We start from the raw sequence: 20,037 nt of genomic DNA on the forward strand, positions 1-20,037 counted from the left end.
GTGGCACTGTCTGTTACTACATTATTCGTATTACAGGACTACTTTCAGTTGCACTTTTTAATCAGATTTTGATCTCTTCATCTTACATCACTTACAGTCAACATTTTCCTCAGGCTGAGATAGTTTACTTTTGGGTTTTGTTTTTTTTTTTTGTTTGTTTTCTTTGGGGATGATGGGGAGTAAGTTTTAGCAAATTCTCCACCATTTTCCAGATGGCACCTACAGAAAAAAGACCGTCACAGTAAAACTTGTGCAGACCTTTGCTTTAAGCTGTTTGGGCAACCTCTTTTAGGATGGAGTCTCAGTACATTGTTGAACGGTGGCATCTGTCAGGTCTTGTGCCACTCATCCTTTGATCTTAGAAGCGGCCAGCAGGCCTCGAGAGGGAAGATAGTTTACACATAAACCCACCCCCTGAAGGTTAATATGAAGCTCAAACTAAGGGGAAAGGCCAGGGGGGGAAGCACTGAACAGACCAACCCCAAAACAGAGCAGCTGTTCAAGTCAGCACTACACACAGAATAAGGCAGGGACATAATTGAGTGTGGAGTTTACTAACCTATAGCACAAGAAGAAGGATCTGGATGTTATTTTGCCAAAAGCAAGTGCAGAACACTTGGTCATCACTGCAAGTGGACGGGAGAGCAATCTTTTCAAATGGTGATCTCCCATGTCTTGTACTGGTTAGTCTGCTGTGCCACCATGGATACTGGCACGTGCCATTGCAGTCATCCCCTTCCTAATCGGGAACGGATGGGCAAGCCTGTACCATGTTGTCAATTTGTATCACAGCTCACTGCCTTCTTCAGTACCAGCCCCACATAATGTTCAGGCCACTGTTCAGGCTGCAAAAGAGTGCTCGTATAGTCCTGTGATTTAGTACCATGATTTAGTATCCAAACTAACTTATTCGTTTCCGTTCTCTTCTCGGAGGAAGGGAATGCTTAAAATACATCATTTTAATAATCTCAGTTGGGTTAAGAAGACTATCCCTTGTGGCAACTGTACAGCTTTGCATGAAGACAGTGACTGATCTGCAAAATGCCTGGATCTGGCTCATAATCAAGCATCTAAGTTCTGCCTCATTCCCCAGATAGCAAGTAAAACCTGAAGTAGATACAGTGTTGTTTAAACTGTATTTTAATAGCTTTATTTAGTAGATACTACCACATAAAACACACACATTGTGTGCCCTAGGCCCAAAGTATTGAACATCTCTCTTCCAAAACATTGCCCAGTATCGCTAGTGTCAATGGTCCAGAATGACCATTCAGGAATTCTACGTCACAGCAGCTTCTTGATTGAACCCCTCACCCTGTGCTCCCACTGGAAAGGAGATTAAAAAAACCCTCCCGATCCCAGTAGGTATTTCCATAGTTCCTCTCCCCCTGGGGAGATGTTAAGCAGTAGCTCCCACTCAGCAGTGACTAGATGTTCTCCTAATCCTCTCGCTGTTCAGATAGCTTAAGGCGCCTTGTTCCACTTCCTCCACGTTCAGGCACAGCAGGTTTGGCCGAGGTCCCACTTGCGACACAAACTCCACTTCACCGCACCGAAAATTTCTCAGCTTCAGTGGAGCTGTAGGGGAAAGATACAACCTGTAACAACTCCGTACAAGGCTCCTGCACTGTTCTAGCACACAGCTATAGAAGTGGCTGGGCTGGGGGGGAGGGGGAGGCCATTCAGCAGCTGCTTGGCATCTGTTAAACCTCAAAGGACAGTACAATTAATGAATCCAGGATGTAGGCAGATGAATGCATTTGGCAAGCATCCCTCCAACTGGGAGGAAACAGACATTTTACACTGTGAAATGCTGGGAACTGTGTGCTACTCACATAGCTGCTGCACTGAACTTTATATCTTTTATCGCTATCAGCAACCTGGCCTTACAGACAGCGTCACATGATAGCCAAAAGACAATGTCTCCACAGCAGGGCATCCTCTGGTGAGCCTAGCAAATCAACCCCTGCAGCACCTGGACTCATACTCCAGCGTTAGTGTTAGCACAAGCGGCTAAGAAGAATGTCCCCTTCACGCAGCAACTGCACAGTTTGTGGCAGCATGAGCTCAGACATCAGCACCCGTGAATACCAGACTCTTCAGTGCTTTAAACTCTGTGGCTATGGTGAAGAGTTTCAGGCCTAGTCTTGACTCTACCTGCTGTCCTGTCTAAAATCAAAACCCACCCCCGCCTCCTCCCTTACTGACACCTCAGAACAATTACTATCCTGGTTGTTTAGCTGATATATTTTCCTGAAACAGTATACAAAATTTGAATGGAGAAGCTCCAAGTTGTTCACCACAACTACAAGGACAATTTGATATTATTTTTATTCTCCATGTAAAGTAAAAAAATTAATGTATAGTATTGTTGTATATTGTTGTATATATGACTTTTATAATATTCTGTATTTTTGTAACCCTGGTTCTGCTAAGACACATCTTAGCTCTACACTACAGAATTCACAATTCCATGGAAATCCTCCAAAGATCTTGCTTTGTGGGCAGTGAAGGCTCTCCTTCCCCAGCCTACTGAGACGGCTCCTCCCTTCCTTCCCACACCAAATATTACAAAAGCCAACAGTTCCTGCTTACCAGGCTGCAGGATCTTGGAGGGCTTCCTGTCTAGGCTGAAATCCAGCAGGACAGGGCGACAGATGAGAGGACTCCTGCAGAGGCTCCTTAGGTAGCAAGCAACGAAATCCTCAGGTTCCTCCACACACTGAGGAAAGAAGGGGTGTGTTGCCAGTGGATGTGCAGAGGGAGGCAGGGAGCCGCTGGAAAACCCTCGGCAAAGGGAAATCCAGTCCAGCTGAGGCTCGAGCCCAGCACGCTGCAATCGCTACCAGACTAACCCACTCACCCCCGTGCCAGTAGCTTCCCCATGCTGAATGGACACTCCGCCTCTGCTCTGCACACAGTTCTGCAGAGCTTCCCACTCGAGGAGGCTCAGGCCCAGCATTGCCGCCACGTGCTGGTTCCTGCACAGCACAATAGCTTCACCCGTCCCATCCTCCACCAGCACCCTATGGACACAGCAGGCAGACTAAGATGTAGAGGGAGATCAGGACAACATCTGCATCCCTCACAAGGGTCCTGTCCCAGACAAACAGATCTCAGAGAAGACAGAGGGACGTTTGTTTGCATCTGGGAAGGCATGACAACTTTAACTTCTGTCCTTGCTATTCTGTCCACCTCCCAGCCTTGATCTGATTTTCCCCTCCCCTCTGTGGTGTAATTTGTTCCCTCCTACCCTTCTGTTTCCATACCCAATCTCTACAGTGCTTACCGTGCACTGGCTTGCCTCACTCCTGTGTGTGATGGACATGGTGGACTGTGTCGGGTGCACCTCCCCTGAAGGAAGAGTAAAGCTACAGCTACATACAGGTGGGCATAAGAGAGAGAAGGGGAAGGGCCACTGCTTCTTTTAACCCTCCCCTAATTAAGTATGCAAAGGATTAAAGAAATTCACTGCATTTCCAATGAGTGTCTTGGGAAAAGACACTATGGGGAGGAAAAATGACCTGCTATGTCTATGGGGAGAAAAATGACCTGCTATGTCTATGGGGAGAAAAATGACCTGCTGCAAAGGTGCTGAACCCTAACAGCAGTGAACATGGGAAAAGCAGAGCATTAACAGAGTAGGGTTGTCCCCCGAATATTCTTGCTTCATCCCCAGTCCTAGCTGTCAGACTGCCTGATAGCAGGTAGGCACTTCTAATCAGTTGTTATTTTGGTCCCTTTCTAATAAGCAACTCCTTTTCAGACACTGGAAAAAGGTTTTGGAATTGGGATAGGAATTCTTACTTCCTCTACGTGGTAGCAGAGGATGTGTCAGAGCAGAAAACCTGCAAGGCTCCTTGCAAATTATCTCTGTGGAAGCTTGAATACCTCTTTGAAGATGCTGCTACAAAGCGAGCAAACCCATTGCAGGGACAGAGTCAGTACACAGGACAACTGGCATAAAATCCGTGCCTGGGGCAGGTGTTGCAGGTGAGGTTGCAAGTTGGATAGAAACTGTAGCGAGGGGGATGAGGCTTCTCCTGCAGGACTAGAAGAAATAGGAATGTGAGAAGCTTGGAACATGGGAACCTGTCTTGGAACACTGTAAAGTGGGAAGAGAACCTGGACTCACCTTGAAGGAAAAGGTAGGTGAGAAGCTGGCAGAGATATGACATTTACACAGCTGGAGGCAATGTAGGTGCAATAAACATTATGAAATCTGCAATATGAAAGATTAGATGTCAGAAAGAGCTCAGAGAAACCAAACCACTCAGTTTTCTTGGCATGTCTGGATTTGCCTTGGTAGGAAAATAATTTGTAGGAAAATAATTTGTAGCAAGGGATCGGAAGGCACAAAGGCATGGGCAAAGGATGAGAGGAAAGTCCGCAAGAGGAAAGATTTAGAGATGGTTTCAGTAAGAGCTGTCAGAGCTGGGGACCAGACCAGAGCTCTAAAGACAAGGGTACCTAGAGATTTTGCGTTCCAAGTTCTGGAAGAAGATCTTGGCCCCAGGTAGCAAACCCCAGAGATGCTGCAGATAGGTGGCAGCAATGTAAATGTCCACCACAACAGGGGAGCCTGGAGCAACTGAGACGCTGAGCTTCACGCTGTGATCACCAGCTAGCAGACTCCCTGAGGAGGTACAGAACCATAGACACTGTGAGCTGACACACAGGTTGCATAGTCTGTCACTGAGCTGGACCTGCTGGAGGTGTTTTGCCTCCCATCACAATGAGGCTATCACTGTTCCACCTCACACATTTTCCAGGTACAGTATTCCCATTCCCATCCCCAACACACATGCAGTGTACAGCTTCCCAGCCCGCTGACAAGCAATGGGATGCAACATCCTGGCATACTTCCACTGTTCTCAGATACAGGAGCACAGTTAGCCAAGTGTACTGTCTCTCTGAAACACAAAGATGCAAGAATCAATCTGTTGTTACCTTATAGGCTGTCAACAGTCTTACCTTTCTGCTTTTGAAGGCTGAGAGTCACAGGTGGCTTCTCATTCTTGAGAGAGGCACACAAGGTCCTCTCGACTATCTCACCAGAGAAAGAAACAAGGGAACCTGTGAAACTGAGAGCAGACCAGGAAGAAGGCCTGACTCCAAGATTGCCACAAAGGACAGGGTGGAGTGCTGTTGCTTGAAGCCGGTTTCGGGGGAACCTGCCCTTGAGCACCTGAGCTACTGGACTGAAGGCAGCTTGCTGCAGTGTACCCCACCCAGAGACAAGAGGCCCCTTTAACTCACTTTTTGCTTCTCTGGGCTCAGCAGTAAAGAAGAAGGAGAGAGGCATTGCAGCCTTCCTATCTCCTTAACTCCTTTTTTTTTTTTCTTAATTAGAGAAAGAAGCTAACCAAAGAAAAACTCAGTTTATCATAAGGCACTGGTGAAGATTTCATTGTGCATACATATCACCCCAGATTAAACATGCTTTGAACAGAAAAGCTTCTAACCCCAGTATTTGTTGAGCAAGCTACCCTAAAACAATCAAAAACCAATAAAAAACCTCACACATTCAGTCTCATTTTCCCTGCTGCATGTTTCCACTTTTCCACTTCTGACAGGAGTTTAGCAGAGACCTTTGGAACCTAGTCCACAGCAGTAGTAGCTCAAACTTTTTCTGGACACCATTTTGCAGTTTTGTCACCTGCAATCAATCCCTTTAACTTTGGTAAACAGGATGGGGACAGTCTGGACTACTTGCACATAGGAAGATTTCCAAACCATATCCCTAGGCCGGATAATTCATCACGGTTTGATGTAGTATTGTCTCAAATAAAGACGAATGCGGACGTACTCCCTGAAGCATGGTCATATCTCATTTGGGGCAGACCAACATACCTGTTGCTAAGTACTTCTGGAATGGAGGAAATTCTCTGGTTCATGCCTCTCAGCGCCGACCTGGCTGCCAGCTAGAAGAGGGGGAGACACAGACTCAGATGGATTGTAGTTTATGGCTATCCCCAGCCAGAGCAGTAAAGACAAGCCCTGCATGCTTAGAGCTACATCAAGCAACTGATGCTTCCTCCCCAGATTAGTTCTGAGGCAGGAAAATGCGAAGCCCAGCTTCTGCTGGAGCTTAGAGAAGAACGATCTCATCAACAAGACATTGTGTATTTATAATTTTCTGAGCTAGTTCTTGAGACATCTACAAGTCCCCTGTGAAAGCCCAGAGCAATAAGGCACTGCATACCTGGTGCTCACTCAGACAGGAGATCCATGTCTCATGCTGTAAGTGCCAGGTATCTTGGACAGGCAGGCACAAGGGGCAGGATGACCCGCCCAGGAACTTTGCTGGCACAGGTGGAAAAGAGAGCTTGTCAAACACTTCCAAGTCCTGAGAGAAGAGTGACAAGGCAAGAAATAGGACTATTAAAGGAAGGAGATGAACGATATATAGGAAAAAAGGGCCACTGAAGAACCATGGTTTGAAGAAAAATAAAATCCACTGAACTCAGAGCTCTGAGAATTTTAACCAAACACAGAACTGAAGCAGTTCCTTGGCAAGTTGGATGGGAATTCCAAGATTCAAAAAGAGCTTAGTCACCCTCTGACTCCCCAACTCCCACACACAGTTCAGTAAAAACATCTCCAATAGGAAACAGCAAGACACTCTCTCTTACCGAGCAGCGGGGCACAATGAAGCGATACAGTCCATCCAGATGCAGAAACGGAAACCATTGTAGAGACTTCCCCATGAAAAGCAGTAGTGTCTGGCAGGGGAGGGGAGAGAGAGAGAGAGAGAGAGAGAAAGGTGATGACAAATGTTAGGAAAAAGGTAGAAAATGAAAAACACAGCAAAAAGAGAGCAAGCCCAGCAGAGGACATCTTGCTTGAGAAGTAAGGCTAACACCATGAAGGATAACCAAGATAAAAATCACTCTCTCATTGATTAGGAATCTAGATCCTTAATTATCACACAAGCTCCCTGAGGAGCCACCTACCAGCCTTACCAAACCACCCCCTTACAGCTGCCTCCTGACTCACTTCTGTCACGCCCCCTTCTCCATCACAGCTGGTGTCTTCCAGCTCTGGTAGATTCCCAGTTTCTGCGGGGTGGGTCCAGAGCTGAGGTCTGCCCAGCCACAGCACCGTGGCTTGGAAACTGCGCTGCAGGTCCCGTCCTTCTCCACCTTCTTCTCTGGCTAGTTGGTAATTGCGTAACATAAGACCCTCTTTCTGGGTAACCAAGAATAGGTGAGATACACAGCTGGTTCTTCTAGTGCTGCTCTGGCCCTTCTGACAGTGAGTATCTGGCTTGGGATCCTCCAATTTCAGCATTTTTGCCTCTGGGGCTTCCAGCTCAGATGTTAAGCTGCCATCATCCTTCTTCCTCAAAGAGGAACTGTTTCCACTCCTAAGACCTTTCTGGATTTGTCTTTCCGCAGCATGGAGAACCTGAACATCCTCAAAGTAGAACTGCACATAGACACTGAAATGACAAATGGTAGCAGTGAAACTCCCTGGTCCTGTCAGGGGGCTATCTGAAGCAAGCAGTTATCAGGGGAAAAGCACTTCTGGTGAGTGCCCTGCAGGTACTCAGCAGAAGCAGCATGAAAAGGTGAAGTAAAGGGCAGCTACCAGGCTGGGTGTATTCTGAACAAAATGGAGATGGTGGGTTTGTTGCTGATAAAGATCTCCTTTCCTGCAAATAGCAAAAGACAGTCGCTTTGGCACTGAAATACTAAGCAGCTTTACCATAGCCCAAAATAGCTGTGGAACTGCAGAGTGATTATATTAATTGAGCACTGAACAAAGGGACTTGCCTGTTTTTTTTCTCCCTCACGTGCTCCAGATTTGCCAGCTGCTTCCAGGAGGGAAAATCAGTCTGAAGGAACCTCTCTACTATAATCTGGTAGTTTTCCACCTGTAAGAGTGATCCTGCAAACACATCAGAGAAAGGAGCTGAGCTAATTAAAACAGAATACAAAATCAGCAAGCTCAATTTCCTCATTTTACAGTCACGAGGCCAGGCAGTGACAGTTCAGCATCTCCATACCAAGTCTCCTGTTCCTTGTTTTGGAGCTGCATGGCAGAACAGCAAAAGCCCAGCAGTCTCAAATTTAGCTTAGTGGGACATACCTATGAGAGCTGTATGGGCGAAGGGACTACCATCCTTATAGGATATCACACAGGGAAGCGTGCTGCTCTTGTCCTGCAGCTGGAGAGAACTGCTCCTGGAGGAAACTCTCAGCACACCCAGTAGTATCTGCAACAGAAAGGAAGCTGCAAAAAGCATCAAACGCTTCCCATCTTTGAAGGCCGTAAATCAAAATGTGTATAGCAGCAGCCTGAATTCGGCCTGTGTTCAATACACCACAGGTGAGAAAAGCAGCATCATTCCCTAACAGGAGGAACAGGCATGGACCAGACAGGGTGCTGGAAGGCATGGGGAGAAACAGGAACTCTCAAGGCACATATGGTAAAGGGAACTGGCAACTTACCAGCCGGGGCTGGAAGCTTCCTGCTGAGAGTGTGCAGTAGGACCAAGCCAGCCTGCGATTCAGTTCCTGGGTGCCCATGTGCTGTGCCTCCAAGGGGGAAAGCAGCTGTGATGGACTGAAGCCTTCCCAGCTCTTCTGTTCTGCCACACGGCAAACTGCAGACAGAGATAGGGCCTGGCATGGTGGGGTCAGGGTCAAATACTAAGAAAAAAGAAAGAATGAACCAGCTGAATTTCTTCCCATCAGACAAACAGGAAAGAGCTCACAGAGCATTTACTCACCTTCTGCAGGGGACACTGATGTGTTTTTGCTAGGATTTCATCATAAATATCTCTTGCTTTCTCTCTATCTGGCACCATAGCTTGCAGAAGGGGGACAAGGAACTTCTCAGCAGCTCCAGGGTTTCGGTGCTTAGAGCTAAGCAACAGTCGACTGCGCCCAAAGAAACAAGAAAACCTGAAAAAAATTAAGACAGAAGCATTAACAGTCCTCATTTCTTAGCGAGTTTTGCATGTAAGTCAGATTCTTTCTGCTTGTTATGAGTGAATGCACTGTGTAGGACAAGAAATAAGGAGAGCACAAAAAGAACATGAAGTGATTAAAAAAAAGGCACATTTAAGGGTGATGCAGATTTATGTCAGGCAAGCAGACAAGCAACTGGAAAATATACATAAACGGACAGACTGGCAAAATCTTGAAACTCAAGTGGACAAAAAAAACCACCCAAAAATAACCTCCCTCTAAGTCACACAAATGGATCTCCACGCACTTTGGCTAAGTTTGATATGATTACTTATGTTAGGTATACTTGGCTTTCTTTTACAGGATGAAAAAAAATTACAAGACAGAAATAATCACAGGCAGCTCTTGTTCCAATATTTTCCTTGCGTTGTGTTCCTTGCAGAAGTCTAGCTCACCGCTTTTGAATGCCTGGAAGTGATCACACTGCCAGTCAAAACAAGACTTAACAGAAAGTGAACTCAAAAAGAGATAGGCACTAACCCACTGAAACAACTTTCAAGCAGTAGCAGGACATAGTAATCACATTTAAAGGAAGTGGAAAACCTAATAAAAACTGAAACTTACAGTTAGCATCATTCCTGGGGGCAAAACTGAAGTTGTTTTATTGGAAAGCATGGTAAAAATTCCACAGTGCCAGTAAAGCACAGGAAGACTGAGCATTCTATAAACTGCTACTTGACTGGCTGAGATTAAATATATAAATTCTAGTTTTTAAAGTCCAAGGCAGCAGTTATAGTGATCAACCATAACTATTCCAGAACAAACCCAAATATTTTCACTAACAGAACCCAGAAGTAAACCCAGAAACTGGCCCACATCTGTCATGCAAACAGAGCGCAGCCGTCAGGGAGAGCAGTAAGCCACCTGGAAGACCCAGAGATAAGCATGTGTGGGAAAATCTCCTAAAATAGAGGCTCTCAAATGAATGCGGGGCAGCTGTTGCTGCTCCTGTGAGCAGCCAGGACACAAGAGCCTTTATATTGGTTGCAATCTGGTTGTAGCAGCAGCTTCCAGCTCCAGCCTCAGTGCTCACCTTGAATTGCTACGCAAACCACATTGGCAGGCACACACCCCTACAGTGCTTCCATATTTCAGGACGCAACTTCCTAGGCAGAAGTACATGAGCACACGCTCTAGAGTGCTGCAGCTTCCCGAGAGCAGTAGGCTTATTGCACATGCACTTGAAAAACGTACAGGATTTTCTTGTAAGAGTAACTGCAAGGTACAGGCAACTGGACATGATATGAAATCTAGACAAATGGCTTACTTAGGCCAGGAAACCAGAAGCAATTGCTGCTGCTATTAGTAACCAAGCACAGTAATTTTGTGAACCCTTGGTCTAGAAGACGCCCAGGTAGCATACAAAGCACATTTACACATAGCCTGACTTCAGAAGAACTGTCCTCACCTCTCCTCAAACATCTCCAGGAGGCTCACCAACCAGAGGTAGAGTGGCATACCAAGATTGTAGCGGAAGAGCAGCTGTAAGTAGAGATTTCCTGAAGAGGCCGGTGGCTGGTAGGGGGTGCTGAGCCTTGAAAAACTCTTCAGCACAACAGTGCTGCTCAGACAAGCACCAAGTACAACGAAAGGGAAGGATACCAGAGGCTTCTGCAGGAGGTGGACATCGATGAGCTGAGATACACAGACATACAACTTAGGAGATGGCTAGTCTACCACCACTCCTGAAAGCCATCACCCCACCCTAAATCCTTTGTTGCTCGACTGGATTGTCTATAAATCCAGTGTGCCTGAGGGACCTGATGCTGCTTAGGGAGCAATCGGATAATAATCATTTCAACTCTCATGACCAAGCCTAGACAGTAAGATCCCCAATTTTGTTCCAGATACTTGCTGAAATAATTCCAACGTTCCCTAGTCTTCTTTTGACCCACCACTTGCAAGCCATCCCCAGGGCCTGAGTCTTTTCCACTGAATGTTTTATGAGACTCCTAAGTCTCAACTTACCTCCACGCATGCTCCTGGTCGGAGTCCACGTGCAGAGTTCAACAGCTGCTGGTAAGCAAGGCACAAGCAGACTTTGTTATCCAGTAAAAAGAGACCAGCTTGGACATTGAGTACTTTGGTGACAGTTCCCTAAATAGCAAGCAAACAGAAAGTTACAGGAGTGTAGAGACTCTCAGAACATAAGAAACACACAGGCCTGAGCAATAGGGAAATAAATTAATGACGAAAGTAAGACCTTGCAGGCCAGCAGCTGAAACCCTCAAGCACGAGTGGGTGAAGGCTAATCCTACGAATCCTTACCACATATGAGATGATCTTGGACTCTTTGGTTGATCCTGGCCTCTCCTCTTCAACACCCAGCTCCAAGGAATTACTGAGCTGCTCAGCAGTCTCAAGGGAAGAAGATTGAGTGGATTCTCCTTGCCAAGAACTGCCCAGTGGCTGCTCCCTTGCCTGCTCTGCACAGTAGGGCAGAAGGCAGGAAGAAACACCAGTGACAAACATCCTTTGTCCAGATTTCTTCAGGCTGGACGTACTCAGGCCTGTTATTGTGTACCTGTGACCCAACTGGAGGATATGATGCCATGCCAGCTGGTTGGGCTTCTAGAGCAGAGAAACCAAAAGCGACATCAGCATCTCCTGTGCTGGAAAAGGTTCTTCCCAACCCCGATAACCCCAACCAAAAAACCTTTTCCTTCAAGAGGACTGCCTCACAACTCTTAGCAAAAGGTGAAACCCACAAGATGTTCAGGGACACTTTAACTGCATGAGGGAGGAGGCCTGTATTTCTGCAGGGCACAGAACTAGACTTCTTACATACAAGGACTATTGTAGGTTGCATGGAATTAAAAAAACACCAAACAAAACACCCAAACAAAAAACAGAGTATCATTAGCAAAAGGAATAATAAATTCCAAGAGCTTACCTGCACCAGCACAGGGACCCAAACAGCTGAGGTTAAGCACTTCAGAAATAGAAAGAAGAATGTCTTCTGGCGAATACAAAGGAGAGGCCCGAGTCTGGCCAATTCACCTGCCACAGCGAGCTTTGATCTTTTCTTACATGGAACCCTAGAGAACAATTGAGGTGGCAAAGGAAATCAGAGATGAAAGAAGAACTCAAAAGTATCTCAAAAGCAAAATAAACAAATATACAACATGCACTCTCTGGAAATAAAGGATCCAATAAGGTAATATGGACCATCTCTTAGAGAGGTTTTCAAAACAATATTTGATACAAAAATCTTACTTTAGATTTTATATACTAAATCCCTTTGACATTTTAAAAACACTTATTATTTGAAGACAGTGGGGTTGTGTTGAACAGATTCACATGTTCCATAACAACAGTCAGATTACAGAAAGCTTTACCATAAACAAGAAACCAATTATAGGTCAAAAGTTAAAATAAAAAATGTCACAAGAAATTCTTCAGCAGAAAACAGAACTTGGCTTTGTAGATCCATGGAATGTGACACTGTGGAAGCTCTAAGCCTACAAATAAGAGGCCTGAAAGCAACAATGGAGTCTTCCTAACAAACTTGGCACAGGGTGAAAGAGCAGCAAAACTGAAAGCAGATGAGAGGAGAGAGAGGTGACATTTCTTCAGTCATTTCTATTTGTCATTTCAAACTTTCATTTCAAAAAATTAAAAAAAAAAAACAAAATTCAAACTAATGTTTGTAATTTCATTTGTCATTTTCTACTATACTTGAATATAACCATCCCACTTACTCTAAACAAACACATTCTTGATTCTAAAACATATAAACAATTATCTAACTTTATGACTTTTTTTAAAAGAAATACCAGGACATCAACACACACTAGTACCAGCACTTTATTGGTACCTTTTTTAAAGAAGAAACTGGTCAGATATCAGGGAAAAGCAGAGGAGCTTTATGCTAAAAGCCTGAGAGTGTACACTGAAATATGGAAAGAGTTTTCTTGTTTAGAAAGGTCTGTTGAGCTAAGTCAAACACTGAAGCTTAAAGTAAGTTTCTCACAAGCAGACAAACCCAATTAAAACAAAAGAAAACTAAAAAGAAACTAAAGCAGCCTGACTAGTCACGTTATTGTTATTAAATTACTCCAAGAACTCCCTACTCAAGAGGATAAAACATGATCTAGTCCAACCTGAAATTATCAACCTTAGTAAGATTTGCAATTCCATTGGCTACATTTTTTTCCACATACTGTAAGTGTTATTTCCACCAAGGACAACAGTTACTCTTATCAGCAGACATTTAACTGGCACCTTTATCTCAGCAATCTGATAAGAACTTGACCAGTGGTGTATATTAATTTCATATTAGAATTTAGAATTACTTTCAATAAAATTTTTGTTTCACTGTAGGTTCAAAAAAAAACCAAACTGTGTTAATCAAGAGAGTGAATTTTAGGCTCAGTGTAAGCTGAATCAACATTTTGTTCTCATGTCCTTTGTGTAGTATCAAAATACATCCAGAAATAATTAAAATTTGTCTTATTTTGTCAAAATACAGAATAAAAACTTCCAGTAAAGTCCTGGAAAACAGCTGATTAATCAAAAGTGGCTTTACTGTATAACTTTTACTTCCACCACTCACTGTTATGCTTCCACCTGTGGCAGAAACAGAATTTGGCTCTTCCTAAGCCAAGTGCTCTTCGTGGTACCTGCCAAACCAGAGCAACAGTGCTATGATGGAGTTGAGCATACTAGGTGTTTACCTGGAGGTAAGCAGTGGCTCGGCTGATGCTGGGTAGGTGACTGGAATGCTGTCAGGTACTTCCTCTGGGAGATTTACTGGCACTGGATCCACCAAGATTTCCACGTACCCTGCTGCGCTCTTGTCTGTCTGTGGTATATATGACCAGCTTGGGAAGAGGAACAGTGACTCTAGCCACTCAAGCTCAAAATGCAGGAGCTAAGACAAAAGATAAAGAGATAAAAGCTTGAGATGAGTTATAGTATGTTTTCTCAGTATTACTTAAGTGTTCATTACTAATTTGCCCTTGTAGGCACACCACAAACTCTTGTTCTACTGCTGGGCTTCATTACTAAATGAGAACAGTGTTTTCTGCCCACCCTGCTATCTTGCACGGAGAAATTCTGTCCTTCCAGATGCAAGTCTGGAACAGATTTGCTAAGCCCTACAGCTAGCATTTCCTGATTTATAGTCACACCCTCCTGGCAAGGTGATAATTAATTCACTGCAAGACTTAGTTATTTTCAAACTATTTTTCTAAAATTCTCACCTGCTTTCTTTTCCCCTGTGTTTTCAGTTAGAAGTTCATACCAACATAACCTCTTCCTAGTCTTCACTTCCTTGGAAAGCACAACCTCAGTGCTCTTTCTTCACCACTCTAGGGGTTACCTCTTATCTAGACTCCCCTTGCTATGACCTTCAGAAGGATTTTAATTCAATACCACTGTCACACAAGCTATTATTTCCTGAAAGTATGTTATCAATGCATCACTGAACACCCAGTACAACTCTCAAGAAAGTTACTTGTGCTCCACTAGTTGTAATTCAACAAATAGAGGGTAGTACTATGACCTCCAGACCTCCCAGGCCACCTCATACTGTTGAAAATTTAACAGAACTGTACATTAAGCTGTCTCATTTTCCAGGCCAGCACATTCAGTATTTGTTCTTCTAGCAATGACATATTTCACATGTTTTATCCTCTCCCCGGGATCTGAACTTGCTGTTTTCCTGCCTGTTACGTAGAAGTGTTATTTCTCTCACTACAGACTCCAGCAGACCATCTGAAGCCCCTGGTGGTCTGTGACACTACTCCAGAAGTGGGAATAAACAAGAATCCCTTGGGCCGAGGACATACCTCACACGGAATTATCCCAGTATTGTCTTTCACATACAGGCAACCATCGACCAACTTCTCTTTGTCCTCTTGCCTTCCATCTGTTAAATAGCCAACCAAGATCAGATAAGCCCTTGGCAAAGCACTCTGCATGGGTAAAACACCTTGTCCTTGATGAGACCATTCTTTAAATTCATTAGTGCTCCAAGTCAGGTGGCTGCAGCATGGCATGCACTGCTGACACTGTAGGTCAGAGATGGAGATGAAACTGGAAAGAAAAGCAAGATTTTAGAAAAAACTTGGTCTTCAAAGTTTGGGAATTACAGTGATTAGTGGTCACTGCAGTGGACAAAGCTTGGCTAAGTCAGAAGAGCCTTAGCTATTGGTGTGGTCTGATGATACCACATAGCAAGGATCAACCCATTCACTGGCATTTATCAAGGATCTCTCTCAGCTCAGTCAACATGTTCTGCTTCAGCATCCTCTCTGAAAACAGACACCCTTTGCTACTATGGTCACCTGAGCAGGCATGCAGACGACTTGGGGAAAAAAAAAAAAAAACAACAACATAAAAATTGAGAGCTGATAAAATGGAACATGTTTTCAAGTACATGTTGGGGGAAGTGAGAGGGAAGACAGTTAGTAGCTCCGACATTTTAGCTTGAATGGGAGACTGTGAGAAAACCCCAACAACTGCTCAATGCAGTTTACGCATCCGTAACTAACATAGGTAAATACAGACTAATTCCACCATCCAGTGCTAAAAAGTGCTGAACTGCAGTAAAAGCAAGGCTGAACAACTTCTAGATGAAGATGGTGTCAGTTTTGGAACAAATTCTATCCTGTGAATAGCTTACACAATACAAAGCTGAGACACTGCAAGCCAGTAATCTTAGATCGGGCCTTCACTTATAAGAACACAGCCAAGCTAGCCCTAATCTTTCCATGTGCTCTCCTGGCTTTGCACAGAGGGGGCAGAAGGAGATGTAACATCAAACCAACCACATGTGAAATCATCCACAGTTTAGCATCTATCATGCTCAGACTGACCACGGAACCGAATATGGGAGAACAAGGCAGCATCCTCAGTAGATTCTAAGCCTTTTCAGTGTTTATGTTATCATGGCAGCACTCATCATTGTTGTTTACATCCTGGGTCTCTATGCTAGAGAATTAATGAAAGTCCTCTGTCCATGCTATCAACACTGAAAGAGCAAATACAAACTGGTCTCCAGCCACTGATTTTGGTACTTGTTTCCAGTGAGGTTCACTGACAATTTTAGGCTGTGAAACTGGAGCTCTATTCACAACATCTACTTGCTCGCTAGCAAGACATAATCAAATTCAGAGCGTGAATTTGAAGAGTTTCACTTGAGTAGTCAGGTATCAAAGGTTCAAAGCCAGAAACCAGTCTAGACGAGTGATGGGTCTGAATCAGTGTTAAATAGTATTTATATAAAAAAAATAATCAGAAGAGTAAAATTTATGCAGGTACCTACGTGATGTATTCTGCAGGAATACGAACAGGAGAAGATTAGCTGAAAAGGACATCAGCAAACTGCTCCATTCTCAGAGACAGAGCAGCACCAGGAATAATACTGTTATCTATGATCTACAACAAGAACACAGTGCTACTCATGTTTTTGTCACATGAGCTGACTGCTTTTTGGGAGAAAACAAAACCACAGCAGTGCACTGGATCCTGGTTATCACATACAGAGGACTAAATGGACCCTCTTCTGGTGCTCCAGAGCTTCATAGTTAGCTGTGGATGCAGTATGTTGCTCACAAACAGACCATTGACCTCATACAACACAAATATCAACTACCGTCAACTCTTGTCTATGAATTCTACCGAACATAAACCAAACTGGTTTAAATATAAAATACAGTCTATAGAAAAAATATGGCTTAGATGAGATCGGTTTTGCTGGTGTGAAAGACCAACCATCTACATTTATAAACTATTAGTACAGAATTAAAGGCCACAAGTCCCTAATCAATTCCTGTCGACCTTTGTCCCAAACTCAGCTGTGCCAGGGGTGTTAATAGATATTCTCCCACCATGAGTTGGAGCAAGTGAGAAATAGATCCAGACAAGCCAAACCTTCCAATCTGGATCTCTCTCAGCATGTTTTTATACAATCATAGAATGGTTTAGGTTGGAGAGGACCTTGAATATCATCGAGTTCCAACTCCCCTGCCATAGGCAGGGACACCTCCCACTAGACCAGGTTGCCCACAGTCACATCCAGCCTGGCCTTAAACACCTCGAGGGATGGGGCCTCAACAGCCTCTCTGGGCAACCTGTTCCAGTGCCTTACCACCCTCAAAGTGAAAAACTTCTTTCTAATGTTTAATCTGAACCTGCCCTCTTCCAGTTTAAAGCCATTCCCCCTCGTCCTATCACTACATGCCCAAGTAAAAAGTCCTTCCCCAGCTCTCCTGTAGGCCCCCTTTAGGTACTGGAAGGACACAATATGATCTCCCCGAAGCCTTCTCTTCTCCAGGCTGAACAGTCCCAACTCTTTCAGCCTCTCCTCATAGGAGACGTGCTCCAGCCCTCGGATCATCCTCGTGGCTCTCCTCTGGACATGCTCCAGCAGGTCCATGTCCTTCTTATGTTGGGGACTCCAGAGTGGGATGCAGTATTCCAGGTGGGGTCTCAGGAGAGTGGAGTAGAGGGGCAGAATCACCTCCTTTGACCTGCTGGCCACAATTCTCCTGATGCAGCCCAGGATAGAGTTGGCCTTCTGGGTTGCGATCGCACATTGCCGGCTCATGTTGAGCTTCTCGTTAATCAGCATGATAAGCACCCAAAAGCCTTTTACCAACTAAAATATGGACCACAGTATCCTAGATTCTACCTTTGTGAGAGTGCACACTCAGAGGCAGACCTCAACTGGCCAACAGTGTTGGAGACCGTGCCCAGGAACAGCCTCCTGAGCAGACTAGCTGAATCCAGCTGGGAAGCTGCCGTGCAAACGCCATGCAGTACAGCAGCTCGCTCTGAGCGAGATGCACTACTTTGGTTACATATTCTACCTACCGCAGACTAGCGGATACGGTGCTTAATCATACCGCAAGAGCGATCGGGGGCGCATCGAAGCCAAGAAAACGCATGCGGTTACCCGTCTTCGACAACATCCCTCCCACACCCAGCATCCGGGGCAAGCATCGCACATGAACGACCGGCGCTCATTTCGCGGCAGATGCAGATGCTGCTGCTGCTGCTGCCACAGCCGCCGTGCCAAGCTCCCGGCAGGACCCGGCCAGCTCCGCTCCACTGGTCCGTGGCTGCGGCCAGGCCCTGCACGGTGGAACGGGGCGGGGGAGGTCTTCGGAGGGAGGCGTCTCCGCCGGAACGTGTCGCGCATGCGCAAGGGAGGACGGCGCGCACCGGGCCCAGAGGGACCCCTCCACGCCGGTCCCCTCATCCCCTCCCCTTCTCTTCTCTCCTCCCTTCTCCGCCCCGCGGTCACCTGTAGCCGAGCGGCAGGTCCCCGCCACCCGCGCTCCGCAGGCACCGCAGCACCGCGTCCAGCGGCTGCGGCGTCTCCAGCCCGCCAGGCCCCTCGCGGGCCCGGAGCGCTCGGCGGGCGAAATCCTGAGCTGCCTGCAGCCAGCGCTGCTCCTAGGGAGAAGCAGAGAAAGGCGGCTTCAGCGCCGTGTGGCAGGGAGGGCCCGGAGCGCCCCCACCCCACCACAGGTCACTCACCGCCGCGCTGGGCTCCGCCATGACGGCACCAGGCCGGGCCGCCCAGCTCATGGCGTTGCCATGGCGACGCGGCCGCGGGAAACGCGCGGGGTCCGCCGGGAGCGCCACCACCTACTCCGAGCAGCGAGCCCGCCCGGTCTCCGCCCCCTCCCTCCCCTCCGGCCAATCGCCGGGAGCGGCGCGCGGGGGCGGTCGCGGCGCTTCGGCCCCGCGGCGTTGCGCGGGCGGGATGAGCCGCGGCCGCCCCTGAGGTAAAAAAGTCTCCTCAACGGCGGCGAGAGCCGTTCCGTTCTACCGGGGCCGTCTCTCATGCTAGTGGGCCGGCGAGAAACGGGACCCCGGGAGGGCTTTGCAGGCGGGGAGGGGGGTCAAGCGACGGCGCTGACAGAGAAGCTGTGTGACAGGGAGGGTGGCGAGCTGGGCTGGGTCCCCTTGGTGGTGGCACATAGCCACGGAGCCTCGGGAGGCCTGGCAGGCCGCAGGGAGGGAGGCAGGCAGGCAGGCAGGCAAGGGGCTTGCCGATCCCGGCGGAACCCGGGCAGTGGTTGTGCGCCGTTTCGTTTGACATTTACTTTAATGTCAAACGTGCGGGGGGGCTGCGAGGTCGCTCTTGCCGCGCCGAGCTGAGGGAAAAGTCAAACGTGAAGGTCTGTGAGGTCTGTGGGGGATTTCTCTGACACTTGTGCGGTTCTAGAGAAATGTTTTTTCTTTCTTTTTTTTTTTTTTTTTGGAAGGCTGAAGCTCCATGAAGATTGAAGGGCGTGTCGCATCCGCTCGTAGGACAGTATGTGACGAATGTGAAACAATCCATTAAAAATGTGATTTCCTCCTCCACAGAATGTACTCAGCGGTGCATGAGAGTTTTTTCCTTTAGGGGCTAATTTTGTATTATTCTCGTTTGAGGCAAGGAAATGAATTAGAACTTGGTAAATCTTTCCTGTCTCTATCCCTGGAGATGGCTGCAGCCTGGTAACGGGTTACTCTGCTGTTTCCTTCCCTCCTGAAACCTGCTGCTGGAAAGTCAGAGCTGTCCCAAGCCTGAAGCGCAGAAGAGAGATATGTAGCTGCGTGGCCCTTGTTGTTTTGTCCTGTGCATGTGCCATTGCTGGTGTCCCTACAGCAGATAAGCAACTCTGGAGTAGATATGGTCCATGGAGGTGTTTGGCTTTGTCCGCAGCATTTCAGGCAGTGCACAGTGTGAATTGTACACGTGCTTCCAGACACAAAATGGGCATATTCTTCCAAAACAACACTTAGTAGCTCAATTTAATGCTGTAGTACAGAGATAATTGCAGAAAACTGGGAGCAGCAGCATTCCCTGTCACAAAGCTCTCTACAACTATCTGAAAGGAGGCTGTGGAGATGTAGGGGTCGGTCTCTCCTCCCAAGTAACAAGTGATAGGACAAGAGGAAATGGCCTTGAGTTATGCCAGGGGACGTTTAGATTGGAGATTAGGAAAAATGTCTTCATTGAAAGGGTTGTCAAGCACTGGAACAGGCTGCCTGGGGAAGTGGTGGAATCCCCATCTCTGGAGGTATTTAAAAGACAGGTAGACATGGTGCTTAGGCA

The 20,037-nt window shown here is 46.4% G+C and overlaps 1 protein-coding gene across 1 annotated transcript; it reads right to left on the reverse strand.

Moving 5' to 3' along the window:
* Positions 1 to 1,130: 1,130 nt before the first annotated feature.
* On the reverse strand, positions 1,131 to 18,488 carry CTC1 (CST telomere replication complex component 1; the record flags this gene model as incomplete). Its single annotated transcript, XM_082485874.1, is given in 24 exon segments — positions 1,131 to 1,578; positions 2,596 to 2,722; positions 2,864 to 3,026; positions 3,290 to 3,354; positions 3,892 to 4,051; positions 4,136 to 4,222; positions 4,471 to 4,636; positions 4,975 to 5,084; positions 5,854 to 5,924; positions 6,206 to 6,349; positions 6,636 to 6,725; positions 7,000 to 7,444; positions 7,779 to 7,893; positions 8,095 to 8,221; positions 8,457 to 8,657; positions 8,738 to 8,912; positions 10,387 to 10,613; positions 10,947 to 11,075; positions 11,247 to 11,549; positions 11,872 to 12,016; positions 13,655 to 13,851; positions 14,771 to 15,017; positions 18,232 to 18,383; positions 18,387 to 18,488. Coding segments are annotated over 24 exon segments (3,909 nt in total). The 3' UTR covers positions 1,131 to 1,417.
* Between the last annotated feature and the right edge of the window lie 1,549 nt (positions 18,489 to 20,037).

Source organism: Vanellus vanellus, assembly GCF_965231255.1.
Source record: "Vanellus vanellus genome assembly, chromosome: 1".
Lineage (NCBI taxonomy): Eukaryota > Metazoa > Chordata > Aves > Charadriiformes > Charadriidae > Vanellus > Vanellus vanellus.